The sequence below is a fragment of the Vombatus ursinus genome, unplaced genomic scaffold (genome assembly GCF_900497805.2).
Source record: "Vombatus ursinus unplaced genomic scaffold, bare-nosed wombat genome assembly UNPS02010320.1, whole genome shotgun sequence".
Classification (NCBI taxonomy): Eukaryota; Metazoa; Chordata; class Mammalia; order Diprotodontia; family Vombatidae; genus Vombatus; species Vombatus ursinus.
Window position 1 is genome coordinate 577,445 of NW_020950098.1, and position 15,449 is coordinate 592,893.

Sequence of the window (15,449 nt, forward strand, 5' to 3'; positions counted from 1 at the left end):
AAAGAGTCAGACACAACTAAACAACAACAGGGGAATTAAGGACTCCATGAGAAGAGAGATCATAATCTTCAAATACCTGAAATTCTGTCTCTGAGAAGAGGGACTTTTCAACTAGGCCCAAGAGGCAAGAACATATGACGAATGCACGGGAAGCAGATTTCAAAACAGACAAATTTTCAAAAATGGAAGGGGATGCCTCAGGGTAGCCAGGAGATACTCACCACTAATGTTACATAAGTAGAAGCTGGGATGTGTCAGGGATGTTTTGGATGGAATTCCTGTTTGGGTAGGGTTTGGGCTAAAGAGATTCCTTCCAACTCCAAGATACATAGCTAATTCAGTAGAAAGGGCAGAGAAGAGTTTTTGCATAAAGAAAAATAAGTCAGCTTGAGGAAGAATGTAAGCTATTGCCCCTTTCATAGGTGAACAGTTTACTGGCTGAAAGAGACAAAGAATTTGTCTTTAATAAAAAACTGCTTAAAAAAAATGTGCAAAGAAACAGAATTTGGTTGCCAAAGGGGATAGAAAATGTATTTCTGCATAAATAAGAAGGCTTAGATCTACTTAGAAAAGATGTAAGGTGCTGCCCCTTTTTTATGTGAATAGTTTGGTAGCTAAAAGGAGCAGAAAAAAATAACTTATTTACTAAAAACTTAACAAAATGCAAATGTGAAGAAAGGTTTCTTCTGGAGGACCTTATAAGTTTCAGGGACTGATAGAACATTCCATTGGATAAGTCCAAGACATTACTGGAGATATGTTCTTTCTGTAAGCACTGATCTTAAATTTCTTTTGCAATCAATCACAGAAAACCAGAGTGAGAAGGCATCCCAGAAATCATACAGTCCAACTCATAGTAAAGATGAAGCATTAAAAATAGCTTTTTTAAAAAAAAAAAGAAAAAAATAGCTTTTTAAAGAAAACAATGTTAATTTTTCCAAATTTAAAAAATATAAATACATAAGAAAATGACAACTGTTGGAGGGGCCGTAGGCACACAGGATTATTAACGTACTGTTGGTAGAACTTTTTTCCAGATTAGTCATAATGTAAAGTACTTTAGAACTAAGTCCCAAAATTTACTAAATTGTACTTTAGAACTAAGTCCCAGAAGTTACTAAATTGTGCATCCTCTCTGACCAAGTCCATATATCCCAAAGAGTTTATAAAAGAAGGACCCAAATGTTCAAAAATGTAACAATTCCTTTTGTGTCGGCAAAGAACTGGGAACTAGGGAAATATCCACCAACTGGGGAGTGGCTGAACAAATTCTGGTATATGAATATATAATGGAATTGCAACTGTGCTGTAAGAAATATAAAAAGGATGATAAAAGAGACAATTTCAGAGAAACCTAGGAAAAGTTCTATGAACTAATTAAAAGTGACTAGAACCAGGAGAAAAAATTATATACTCACAATATTGTAAAGACAAGTCTGAAACTCAATATAGCAAACTCCCATGTCTTCAAGCATCCAACTCCACCCCTCACTAATCCTAGTTAGTCCTAGGAGTTAGAATTATTTCATAGTACTGACAATTGTGACTGACATTTATAATAACACCCCTAGGTCACTCCATAAGGTGTGGAAATACATCTCCTAAATCAAAGATTAAATTAAGTCTAAGCTCTAACTTCCCAGCTTTATTTCACAGTTCTTCTCTCCTTAACACAGTCTATGCTCTGTTCCACATTAGACAACATTCCCACCCCAATACCCATCCACCCATGCTCCCACAATTTTATACCCCTTAGAATCCTCAGTGCACTTCAGGCAACCCCATCACCTTCTTCAATCTCTCATGCTAACTCGCATTAAAACTTCTAGTGTACCTGTCTCATCCACTAGACTAGATTGTAAAGTCTGTGAGGAGAGGAACTATTTTATTTTTCAATACTTCTTCTCAGTGCCTAGGAAAGTACTGTGCACATCAAAACATGTATACTGAATTGAATGCCACTCTGGCAAAGTTCCTTCAGCTAAGGTTCCTATCTCAGGTCCAGTCCTCGCCTGCTTCGCCACCCTGAGCCCACCAGGCCAACTGCTGCCCATTGTCACTCACAGGAGCTGCCCTGCCTGGCACATCTACTATCGCCACTCTTAGCACCAGGCAGTCAGTCAGTGATCACCAACGCCTAGTCCAACAGGGAGCAAGCAGTGCCTGCCATTGAGTGGTACAAGCACAGAACTTTGTCTGATTCCAGTACGAGTTGTACTAAACAGCACTGTCACACATACCAGGCTGGGCACCTACCAACAGCAGCCATGAGTGCCATGCGGGACTAGGCTGAGCATCAGAGTTGGAACAGATCTACAGCTGTCTGATTCACCACCAGTCTTCTTCAATACAAACAGAAACAGGCTCTAGTATATTTTATTTTCTTTATTAACTTCCACAAACAAATTTATAATCAACTTTCAATTAGCCCTGTAAATTTTTTGCGACAAATTTTCAAACCTGAATTAGCTTTCCAATCAGCAAATTAGTCTATGGCCCTGGGAATTCATGGACTAAGCAACAATAATTATGAAGGCAAATCTGCTCCCCCTCCCCCCAAAAAAAACAAATCATAATGTATTTACTTGAGAGGTGCCTGGAAAAGCAAAAATTCATGTTAAAATCTGTTTTGAATAATTGTGGCTGATGTCCCCAACTTCTAAAACATTAAAATCAAGCAAGTGGCAAATGGTTTAACTACCATCTAGTAAATATTTTATTGGCAGCCAGAAAAATAAAAGATTCTGTAAGTGCTTTCCATTTGTGTAATTTCTGAATTTATTAAGGTTTTAAAACTGGCTCTGATTAGGTTAAAACCTAGACACCTATCTGGAGCCATGTATCCAGACCAAGAAAATACACTGAGTATTTCCCAATTCAAATCCTAACTTTAAGTGTAAAAACGGTCTGGGGTAAGCTATCATTCCTTCAAAGGGCTAAATTGCACTGGAGGCCCTTAAAAAGACTTGCCTGCTGTGGTCCTGGTGGCAAAGGAATGTAGAAAGAATTAATTACAATGGGCTCTAAAAAAACATAAAGCCATCCTTCTTTTGTGTTTGTATACACAACAGCAAAGGATCTGTAAGGAACAAGTGAAAACTATGAGGTTTTTCCTAGCAGGTATTTTCTATGATTCTTGGAACTAAGAACAGATAAAACTTCAAAGAATCAGAAATCTGAAGAGTATCTTATTTGCAACTCAAAAACAAGCATTTTCATGAATCATCACTTTTCACCAACAGTATTAAACTTAAATAATATTTATTAAATTTACTATTTACATGAATTTTTCAAAAAAACACATTCCCCAACTAGAGAAGACAGTGAACTATTTAACAAACAGAAAGTCAATCTTCAAAATAACCACTAATTCTTAATGCAAGCACACAGTGTAGTATCTATAGTTTCAACATACCCAACACAAATGTCTATGACTTAGTCCCAAACTATCTGACTTAGCAGATAAGTCTTGGGAATTGACTAAGGCACAAAGAGGTTAAATGATTCATCCTGGGTCAAATAAGTTCTGAGTGTCCAATGTGGTACCTGAACCTACATCTTTCCTGACTAGCACTCCATCCACTATACCCTGCAGCCTTTATAAGTAATACAAATGAAAACTAATAAAAATAAAGCAAAAATGGAAAAAACAGTAACCAAAATGTTTCTTTTTCCCCCAAAGAAAGAGAATAAAAAATTCTTTCCAAAAAGCAAATTTCACTAGAGATAACTAAGATGGATTAAGATATTCATTTTCTCAGAAAAAAATGTACAAAAATAAAATTTTAAATAAATTTCAGAGGCCATGCATGAACATTCTGAAGAGTTTCCTCATGTACGGTTCCATAGTTCTGCTTTTAGTAAATCACACTTAGAGAAAATAAGTTAACACAATCATCTGAATTGGCTGCCTACAAACTGGACAAGGCTTATTTCTCTTTTTCAGTTTCTTCGCACATGTAAAACATGCCATAAGATGTCCTGTCCTCCCATGGACAATGCAACCATTTTTAGGTCGACTCTGACAGATGACACAGGGCTCTACTGTACTAGGGGGAAGAATAGATTCCATACTTTTTTCTTTATCTTGCACTTCTTCTCTCTCAAATTCTCCAGCATCTTCCTGACTACCACAGATGATACTTTTAGATGTCGATGGCTGGGAATAACCCTCACTTTCTTGGGAGTCTGATGTCTGTACTATTTTTTCATCACTTTCCTCAACACATGAATTTTGAGAGTCATTCACTTTATTTTTCTTACAATCTGGAACATCAAAACCCTCTTCTTCCCCTTGTGTGGGACTTTCTAGTTTGCCTTTATCCAACACTTCACCTTTCTCCTCAGGAAGCCAATTCTCTCGCAAAGCCCAGCATCTGTGGCAATGTGGTGGAAGTGGAGGATTCATTTTATCACAGGAGGTACACTTCCAATAGTCCTGCAATGAAGTAAGAAAAAGAATTAGTTTCAATAGTTCTTAAATAATCAGGAATAACAATGCTAATCATACCAATTTATTCAGTCTGTTTGTCAAAAAAAAGCAGGTTTCACAATAGTAAAAAGATTTTGCAGCTTATTTTGCAACATTTCAAATTCTACTCCACCTTTAACTCTTAGCAACTTCTCCTGAAACCTGAAATTGTGAGTAAGTGGTCTTTTTACCTTTTGGAGATTCTACGGTGAGGCATTCTAATTGTGAGCTGTAGACCTTTTTTAATAGGAATCCATCCTTACCCATTTCTGCCAGGATCTAATATCCATCTGCACCACGTCTATTTTTATCGAGCAGTGTTCAGAAGAATTATGTTTTAACGACTATTGCCCCCCCCTTTTTGCAAAACAGAGATTAAAGCAATTTATAAACTAGCCAAATTATATTCTTAGATAGTTTCCACCTTACAAATGGTTTCCATTAATTTTTACAAATCAGTTTTTTTGAAAGTGAAAATAAATGTTTTCATAAAAATAATGCTAGAAATGTAAGTTAGGTTCCCAGGCCCATCTCAGAAAAGTCTACTTTATCTATAATACAGCCTAATTAATAACACTAGTTACAAAAGTGAGAGTATCAAACAATGAAGAGGTGAAAAAGGCTAAGTGGGTGGCTGGAATTATGAATCAAAGTCATCTGGTGGATCTTCTAGTTTCTTAGCACTGTGGAGAAGGGTTAGCCCCTAGGTGAAACTTGTCTTTGACATCCTCTTCATTACCACTGTACATTTTTCTCTCATCTCATGGTAATTCCTCTATGTGTCCTAATGTCCTTGGCCTTTCACTATATTATCCCCAACTCATATGTGCCTGTCAATGTTCTTACGTTCCAAAATTACCTATGATCCTTTCACCCTAAACAAAATTCTTATTCCAATTATCAAGTCGTGTTAGGAAGAAAACCTAAATTAAAGGAAGCTGATGACTCTGGGTCCCAGCAAACCTCCACAGAGATACCTGCATTTTTTTCAAAAGACTTAAATTCAAATGAATCCCTAGTTGAGTTATTTCAGAGACAAAGTGAAATGAAAATACTCAGGATCTGCGCGTTTGGAAAAGAAAATGTTTTGGAATAGGTACAGAGGCCACTAAATGGTCTTATAAGTTTGTCAGCTCTCTAAACTAGAGAGATAAACCACAGTAATTCAGCAGTCTCTCCTTTTCTTGTTTAATACTAGACCAAACTTTTAGTGTTTCTTATATTTCAAAGATCTATGATTTCATTCATGTGGGCATACTCTTGCTGTACTGACATAAATATACTACACCTTAGCACAAGGTTTAGTGAGTTATTATAGTTCTCCCAAATTTATCACTTCTCATGATAAACTTCTCTAAATTTAGCTGGATTGATCCTGAGAGAACAGACTAATAGTCTTTCATTGGGCCTAGACTTCTCATGTTGGTAAGAATTCGATAAAGCCTGAGTCTCACTGGAATAACTTTTAAAAATTCAGGATCACCTGTATAATATAACTATAACAAGACATTAGACTAGGACTTTAGTGAAGGCCCCTCATTACCATCTTATGAGCAACAAGAATACAGAACACTAGTTTTAGTAAAATGCTTTGTAGGTTTGGTATTTGTTCAGATGAGGTCAAAGAAGGATGATAGAGAGAAACAAGAAATCAACCCCTCTCCTGACTCTTTCATTTCTGCTAATGACACCAAACTCTCAAAGGAGTGGAATCACCTCTGACTCCTCCCATTTCCTTCTACCCCAAAAATACAGTCATTATAGTCTCCTGATTCTTCCTCTCAAATATGATATCCAAAAATTCTTCCCATTCTTACTGCCAGCTTATAATTCAGGATCATTATATCTAGAGAATGAAATAATTTAAGTAAGCTTTCCACCAATCCATCCTGCATATTAGTGCCAAATGAACACTCCTAAAATAGTTCTCCTCATGTCACTTCCCTATTCAAAACCATTCAATGGTTTCCACTACCTACAACAAAAAGTCCAGATTCCTTAGTCCCCTATCCCAAGTCCTCCACAATTTGACCTCATTCCCGTTATATTTCCCTCCCCCCCAAAAATGGACACTCCACTAAAGTAATTACTATCATCCAAGCACGCCTTATATTTTTCTGAGTCAACACTCCCCTTCATTTAAGTTCAAATCAAGTTTGCATCTGACTCTCACGAGGCATACATATATCTTCTAAATTTTCTACCTCCCAAATGCCTGACTACACAAGTGCTCTTGCACACAACAGACAATAAATGTTTAATAAGTGAAATACTAACAGTGCACACAGCACTGTGCAAGGTCCTGAGGAAGGTATGAAGTTTAGAGAAAACACAGCTCTCATGAAGCCATTCTAACAGAGGCAAAAGGCACACACACTACTAGAATGCAAAAAAAGTACATAAAACACATGTGTATTAAGGAAAGATTTTATAACTAAGTGCTATGTGAAATTTGAGGGGAGAAAGTCATTACTCTTGGGGGAAATTAGGAAAAGCTTTATGAATGAGGGAGCATTTAAACTGGATTGTAAAGGACGGGCAGGAACTCAAAAGTGAGGAGGAGGAGGGAAGGGAAGAGAATAAGCATTTATACAACACCTACTATATGCCAGGAGCTGTGCTAAGCACTTTACAAATGTTACCTCATTTAATCCTCACAACAACCTTGAGGCAGGTGCTATTATTATCCCCATTTTAAAGTAGAGGAAAACTGAGGCAAGCAGAGATTTGCCCAGGGTCACACAACTAGTAAGTGGCTGAACCTGGATTTGAACTCAGATACTCGTGACTCCAGGTCCAATGCTCTAGTCACTGAACCACTTAGCTAGATAGACATGCCAGGTACAGGAAATGGCTTGAAAAAAGGCAACAAAGTACAAGAAACATTCAAGATACACTAAATAATCTTGTTTAGCTGGAGCATTGAGTCCATGAAGGGAAATAGCATGAGATACAGGTAGAAAAGTCGAGTGACCAATATATAGATTCACATTCAGCACTTTTTGTGATGGCAAAGAACAAAATGAGTGTCCACTGAATGGAGAATGACTAAACTGTAGTATATGAACGTAACAGAATAGTGTTATACAGGAAGAAATAGTAACTATGAGAATAACTTGAGAAGAACTGAACAAAATCTCCTGAGTCACTAACAAGCCAATAAGGCTCAGTTTGAAGAGAAACAGGAGATTAGGGCAGAATGAGGCAAACAACATCAAATGCAGTCATAACTGGTAGCTGAAAGCAAAACTCTCTGACCAATCAAGTTTAGAGACTAGACCAGAGATGTCAAACACACAGCTCACAGATGCGCTACAAAACACTCCCAAGTACTCCCTGAACCAGATTAAAATGTACCTGGGAAATGTTACCAAATAAATAAATACAATAAAACAGAGACAATATTATATTTTAAAACTAAGTCAATATGTAGCCTAGAGGGATCCTGACGTACAAATCAGTGTCCCCTATTTTTAGTTGGACACCAATGGACTAGGTGATTACTTTAAAGCACATCATCTAACAAAATCAAGCATGCCCAGTGTCTATAATGCTATCTTATAATATTAAAATGGAAGTCATAAAAGAATGTTACAAAATAGTTTTCACCAAGTTCTTTTAAAATCTTAACAATATATATTAATGTTATTGCTTCTGTCAGCAGGATGAGATAAAACTACTGATAGGTCTGCTATGTGGACTATGTACTTCAAAATTTTTATATATAGTACATAATCTAAAAAATTCCATTCAACTTAACCTCAACTATATCAGTATTACGAAGTCATTTTAATTTCCTAGTTTTTGTTTTCCAACATTACAATGCGATTTATCTTTTCAAGCCACACATTATTACTGTGTTTTTACAATTCTCAAAGAGACCTGTGATCTCAATGATTTGGACATTCCCTATAACAGAAATACACAACACAACTCATCCAGGCCTTCTCAACTTGCTTGCTCACATCCTTTCCTAAGCTCACCATGGGGGCCTACCTTCCTTACAAGTCTCCTAGCACAAGGATACCAAGAGAGTACTGTGTCTTCCCCTGCCATCCCTTACCCTCAGCCTATTGTGCCTATAGTGACGAGGCCCCTTTCTCTATTTATCCTTTTTTCTTATTCTAAATACAAAGAGAGTATTTAAAGTCAGGTAAACACAGATATCCCTATAGTGTATACCTGAGTTTATAACCTCTTCTCCTATTTAGCATACGAAAATCTACTTTACTACTAATTTATTCTTAGAAGGAAAAAGTAACAGCAATGTTAACCAAGAAGTTAAAACACTACTGTTTAATTAACAAAATCCTTCTCAATATCAGTTAATTAATGAACAGAAAAATCCTATTAAGTGTGTGACATAAAAGTGAGCATTGAAGAAAAACAATTTAATTCCATTCCAACAAACAACAAATATGTAGCAAAAGATGACAGCCTTAAGTCATTAATGTACATTATAATGTTAAAAATAAAGTAAATTTTTACAAATTTCTTACCTCTTAAACAGTGGATACATTTTTCTAACCCTAACCCTAAATTCATATCTCATTATAATTTTTTTTTGGTATCATAGTAAATCAGAATTTTATACTTACAGCTAAGGATATTTCAGGGTCTTCATCAAACGAATCAGTGTCACTCTCCTCTGCCTGATACACAGTTACCTGGTATATCTAAAACAAGGCCCAACAACTCCATTAACACATCTATTACTTCATTTTATCTAGGAAAGTTCCCTAGATTTAATATAAGTTGCGTTCTGAAAACGAAGAATTGACCCACAACCACAGAGAAGCACAGCACCAGAGCACAGCTGAGTCCAGATCGGCTCTGCCACTCGGATCTGTGAGCTGAGGGCAAGTAATTTCACCTTTCTAAACTTTACCAAAATGGGAATGATATTACTGGTGCTAACTTCCCCTCAGAGCTACAAGATAAATAGACTGTACACTTACAAGTACAATAAATGTGAGGTTTTTTTTAATGCATGAAGGGTGTTGAACACAAACATAAAGAAGAAATTTCAGGAATTTTAAAGGAACCCCATTACATTAAAAAATTGGAATTAAAATTTCAATTTGCTGTACAGAAGACATTAAACATGGAAAACACTTCACTTATTTGTTAAGTGGGTAGATTAAAAAAAAAACCCACCTCATCATCTTCATCTGTAAGTTCTTGTCCTTCCTCATTGTGACTATAATCTTCAGAATCAATAGACTCAACTTCAAACTCAACACTGAATTGGTCTGAAACTGAATCATCTGAATTTTCACTTAATACACCAGTATCAATATCCTAAACAAAAGAAAAGGAATTTTAACTCAGGCAAAAAAAATGATCCGTAACTCCTTAATTGTTCTTCCTTAGTTGTTGTCTAATCTTTGCCCCCCACCTTAAAATCCAATCAGTACATCATCAGACTAATTCTTCCTAAAATACTTTATGTCATTTCCTTACACAAAGTGGGTCAATACCTACACTCTTTATCCTGGCATTCCAGGCCTTTAATAATGCGACTGTTTTAAAATTGCTCTTACACTTGATAACCTCAAAATGAATCATCCATGCCAGGCAGGCTGACCTCCCAGTCTTTGCTTTAACCTTTCCTACTGTTTGGAATGCTCTCTCCCCTCACTTTCCTCCCTAATCACATCCCGGCTCTTTCAGTCCTTGAGGACCAGCTCAAGTTCCATATTCCTGGGAAGCCTTCCCAATCACACATTTGAAAATGATCCTGTGAATTACTGTAACTTACTGTCTGAATTATCCATTTGGTCTCAATGCTCTACTTCTTATTCACTTTTCACAGGTATAATATCTCATTTTCCCAAGAGATTACATATTTGAGAACAAAGACTGCCCTTCATACTTTCTTCCCTCCCCCACAGAATTAGCACATGACTTGTGCACACTTGGTGTTTAATCGACTCACTTAAAAACATAAACTTTAACAGTTTAATAAATAGAATTACAGGTTGAATTTGGAGAGGTAGAAGAATGGTCCAATTTACATAATTCTAGCACTTACCAGACAGCTTGCCCAGCAAATACAAACTGGTTATGTAAAATAATCTAGATTGAGACTATTCATAAAAAAATCCTCTTAAAGGTTCTCAATTTTGAGACAATTGCCTTTCCTAGCTATCTCCGAGACTTTCAGAAATCAGGAAAGACTATGTACGAGGTAAGTTTTAAAGATGGGTTTTTTTGGACTCTGAGCCTCAGATCTATTAAATCTGTTAAACAAGGCAAGTGTGACAAAGACCTTATTGTGGAATTCTAGTCACATGGTTTAGTGTAAAAAATTAGGAGTCAGAAAATTTGAGTTTGAATCTTAGGTCATTAATATTTGAGTGACCTTAGGCTAATCACTTAACTGCTTAGGTTTCAGTCTCCTCATCTGTAACATGAGGTCCACTAAAATATTTCTAAGGTCCCTTCCTGCTTCTAAATTCTATGAATTATGAAAAATACAAGTAACGTCTTATTGAAAAGATCAATGGAAACTATATGACACACATTAATGACCCACAACTTCCTATGGATTTTGGATCTTTGCACAGAAAATGCAAAAATCACACTTAAAGAAATACTTCAATGAGACGCTCAGCCAGTCCCTAGCTGATGCTCCTGTATCCCAAAGAAGGTAGAGGTGGAAGGGGTAATTGTTTTCAACACACCACTTCTTTAGTCAATCATTCTAATGTGGCTGGAGAGACTCTAGAAGCCATATTTACATGGACAAATATCTAATTATGTTAATAGAAGTCCACATTCTTCATTTGTAACACACTGCCTATGGCACCAGTAGCTACACAACTCAGTAATACAGCACTGGCACTTACGAAACTAGTACCAAGTTTGTAGAGCTCCAGTCCTAAGTATGGTGGGTTAGTCAGTAGCCAACATGATTGACGCCAATTTCTCTAGCGTGGGGAAGAATTCCAACCAATGAAGTCACCACCCTTCCCTCAAAGAAAGCCTTTCTTCCTCTTCTCCCCTACCCTTTTTAATCACTGTGTTATACAAGTTAGAATTGGAGTTAGAATTGAGTTAGAATTCACTTACAATTTTTCCCTGACAAAAATGATTCCAGTCAGATTACAAATTTTGTGTATGCATCTATACAAAGAGTTTAAGGAATAATCTTTTTAAATTTCTTGCTTATTGAGAAAATTTTAGCCCTTTCTTAGTTAAGAGAATAAAGCATTTTAGGCAATTAAATCCTAGCCCTTTTTCTACAATGCAAATTCTGGGGGTGGAAGGGAAGGTTTAAATGCACGACAAAGAAAGAATGCCGCTATGCTCTAATTTGATTTTACTGGAGCACAGAAGTGAAGATGGGCAGCAGAACATTTACTATTATTTCCTAAGTTCTCTCTAAGAGAAAGCAGGATTTAAGAAATCTTAAATAAGAGAAGTGCTTCTCAGGAGACTGGCCTACATATCTGCCTGACAGCTGATTGCTTGTTAAAGGAGAATTAGCAGTAACCAAACTCAAACTAGGATGAGTTTGTTGTTTCTCCCCAGCTAGCATACACCTTAATAGATCAGCATAACCTGCTCTTCCTAGGAATGGAAAAAAAATTTTTAAATACATTAACATGTCAAGTTGGAATTGGATTACCATACTTAATCATTGCCAGAATCACAAGGTGATTCTTAGATGTCAATGTAAAACCATATTTTTTTCCTATGCTGGCTGAAGTACTGTATCTCAGCTACAAGGTGGGTGCTATATATATCAATCATACTGACAGAAATCAAGTTTCCAAATGCTGTGTGTGTGTGTGTGTATACTTACACATACACACAAAAATATTTATAGCAGTACTTTTAGTAACAAAGAACCAGAAGGAAAAAATATCCTTATATCTTTTTATTCAAAGATTAAAAAAAGCTAACAATGGTTCATTAAAGAACTCTATGTATACCTTTTTAATCTATAGTGTTGTAACAGCTTATGAATATTATTTCTCAAATATTCTGCTGCAACTCGTTTTTTACAATTTATAAAGCATTTTAAAAGGTAAAAGTTTGAATAGACATGCATTTAATTCACTATCTCTCTGAAAGCACACATACATTTCCTAATTAAGTATGTTTCCTATGTGACTTCTTTTGGCATAGATCAGAAAGAGCAGAATCTCAATCTGGCAAGAAAAATGTATGCTTTATGTCTAATGCCCAACAAATTGACATCAGTGGGAGAAACTGAGTACAACCATTTTGACATTCTAATTATAAATATGAATGGAATATATAAAAGAGGTCACAACTAAATGGATCAGCAGTTCACAGCTTTTACTCTTAGAAGCAATGAATAAAATAGCTGTTTTGGTTTCATTGTATACTCAAAATAATTTCAAAAGATTCTTTTTTTTTTTTAATTAAAAGATTCTTAAAATAAACATAAGCAAATATACCACCATGAAGATAACTAGCTTATGTCTCAATATCTACTACAGAGAGTAGTAGAGAAATTCTACTAAAGAACTTGACAACGTTCTTCAAGCTAAATCAATATATACTTTGAAATTCAACAACTTCAATACACAAATGAACACAGGGGTAGAGACTGAAAACTATACTAGCAAATATGGCTTATGATCAAGAAATCAACAGCCAAAGTGAAAACAGACTCCTAAAAGTCTTATATAAATCATAAGTACAGTCGTTTAGAAGAGCTGGAAGGCACTAAACAGGGCAAGCAAGAAATATTAAAAATTTAAATTTGCCATTTCTCAACAGACAGGAAACAAATCACATCAAATCAACTGTCTGTAGAATCAGTTGACCAAATAGAGCAGAGGTTGAAGTAAGCACCAAATAAAAGAAGGATAAAGGTATAGACACTGCATGCAATTACAGTAGCTCCTAGAAACCCAAAACATAAAAAGTAGACTTAAGAAATAGGCTATCACCTTTTCTAGCCCAGCCTCTCATCTCAATACTGACCTGTTCATAATCACATTTTATTATCATTTTCGTAAAAGGTATAAAATTGTCCTTACTTCACTTTAATCCTATTCCAACCTTAACACACAACAATCATACTAAACAAGGTTCTCGTTAAGTTCTACTATTAGTTTTCTAGAAATTCAAATTTCCTATACCTCCCCTTTGAGATGGTTAAGACTGCTTACCCTTTCTCCATTCCTCCTACTCTCTTTGCTGCTCATTCTCCATTTTCTTCATCTTTGATGCTTATAATCAATTTCTCTTCTTCCCTCCTCCCTCACCCCTAAAACTCAAAATGTTTACATCATTCTATGGTTTACTATCTCCCTATGGTGACTACATTGATAAATTGTAAAACTCACTTTGGTTTTCATACCTTGATGATGATCTGCCTTCTTGTTGGAAAGCTGCCTTAAGACTGGCTCTCTCCTCCACAATTCCTTGAAATTCCCGTAGATTCATAATGACCATCTTTTTGTCTTCAAAAAGATTGCATTAGAAACTTAGCAAAAATGAAAAACTAAACTGGTTTTGGGATGAAATTTTATAATTTTTTTTAGAAATAAAATGTTTCAGATTCTGTCCTTTTTCTTTTTGTAGAAAAACTTTTATAATTCAAACTTAGATTTTCTGGTATGAGATGCTCTTCTCAGTTACTTGCAAAATCATCTCCTTATTATGGAGGTAGTGAAGTTTGACAATGATGTATCTAGGTAAGATGATCTTGGGATTAACCCTTCTGTTGACTTATAATCTGTCTCTCTTTTTCAATATATTCAAATTTCCCTATATAATATCCCAGGATATGTCATATTATTTTCTTCAAGTTTCCAGAAACCTTGACAATTCTAAAATTCTTTTTCTTTGTTCTGTCTTCCAGATTCAATTGATCCAACTGTTCTAAGTCTTTGTCCAGTTGTGACATTTTCTGAGCATGTTTCCCTTTCTCAGTTTCTTCAGTTTTGTCCTCCAGGGAAGTAATTCTATTTTTTAAATTTTACCTTTTCTTCGGATATTCCATCTCAGGAAAGATATTCAAAGTTCTCATTCAGTTCCTTTTTGTTCCACAGTATTTTTCTCAAATCCATTTCTTTCTTAAATTCCTTGACTATATCCACTATTCCAATATCTATCGTGTCCTAAAAAGATTAATGCTTCTGTTTTGTATTACATATATTTTTGTCTGGTGTTTATGCCTCTATTCTTAAATTTGTTTTGACTGTATTAGAACCTCTTCTCATGTTTGTTCAAGCCTTGAACTTTTTTCCCCAAAATTTTTCTCTTGAAAAATTAGTTGTTTTTCTCTCTCTTTTTTGGGCATTTATTGACAGAAGATTTTTAGGATATTTAGAAGAAAGGCACTCCATTGACCTTTTACTCCTCCATCTTCACAGAAGTCCACTAATCCCATTTCTTAGAATTTTAACTCTTGTAAAACAGTCATCACAACAAAAAAGTGAAAGGAAAAAAAAAAAAAGCCCAGAAATCACCTCAACCAACAAACACTACACCTCATTGGCAAGTTAACATATGGCTGCCAAGGGCAATACGGGTTGAATACAAGCTCAGTTGTAAAACTACAGAAAATTGTGGGAAAACTACAAGCAATATTACCTCACAAACAGTAAAAAGCTGTTAAGAAAACAATCCAACAAAGTTGCTATGAGATCCAAATCAAGCCAGTTCATCCTGAATGAATTTGCAGATAAAACCAGATGGAAATCAAACAAAAGTAAAATAGCAGAATTGTGAGGATTTTTTATGGTAGTATATCATTCCCATGAAACAGATATGAAATCACCATATTCAGGCTTTGTATACAATGAACTCTGTGAAGTGGCAATTGCACTTAAACCAGAATTTGGGAGCTATTGGAATCAGCCAATTAGATACAGAAGAAATCCATGCTACAGGAAACAATTTCTAAAACCCTGAAGGATCAATGAGTAAGATAACCAAAAGAGTTGAAGATTCCTAAAGACTGAAAAAGTTATGGATTTTGCTTTTACCC

The 15,449-nt window shown here is 35.6% G+C and overlaps 1 protein-coding gene across 4 annotated transcripts in view; it reads right to left on the bottom strand.

The window, feature by feature from the left end:
- Positions 1-3,244: 3,244 nt before the first annotated feature.
- The window catches only part of MDM2 (MDM2 proto-oncogene), a 30,568-nt gene continuing 18,363 nt past the window's right edge, over positions 3,245-15,449 (bottom strand). For all 4 annotated transcript variants that reach the window (XM_027854200.1, XM_027854198.1, XM_027854197.1 and 1 more), the window contains 3 exons: positions 9,629-9,772; positions 9,070-9,147; positions 3,245-4,438 (listed from right to left, as the gene is read on the bottom strand). In XM_027854200.1, the coding sequence (XP_027710001.1) occupies positions 3,872-4,438; positions 9,070-9,147; positions 9,629-9,772 (789 nt within the window). In that variant the 3' untranslated portion in view covers positions 3,245-3,871. The remainder of the gene's footprint in view (positions 4,439-9,069; positions 9,148-9,628; positions 9,773-15,449) is intronic.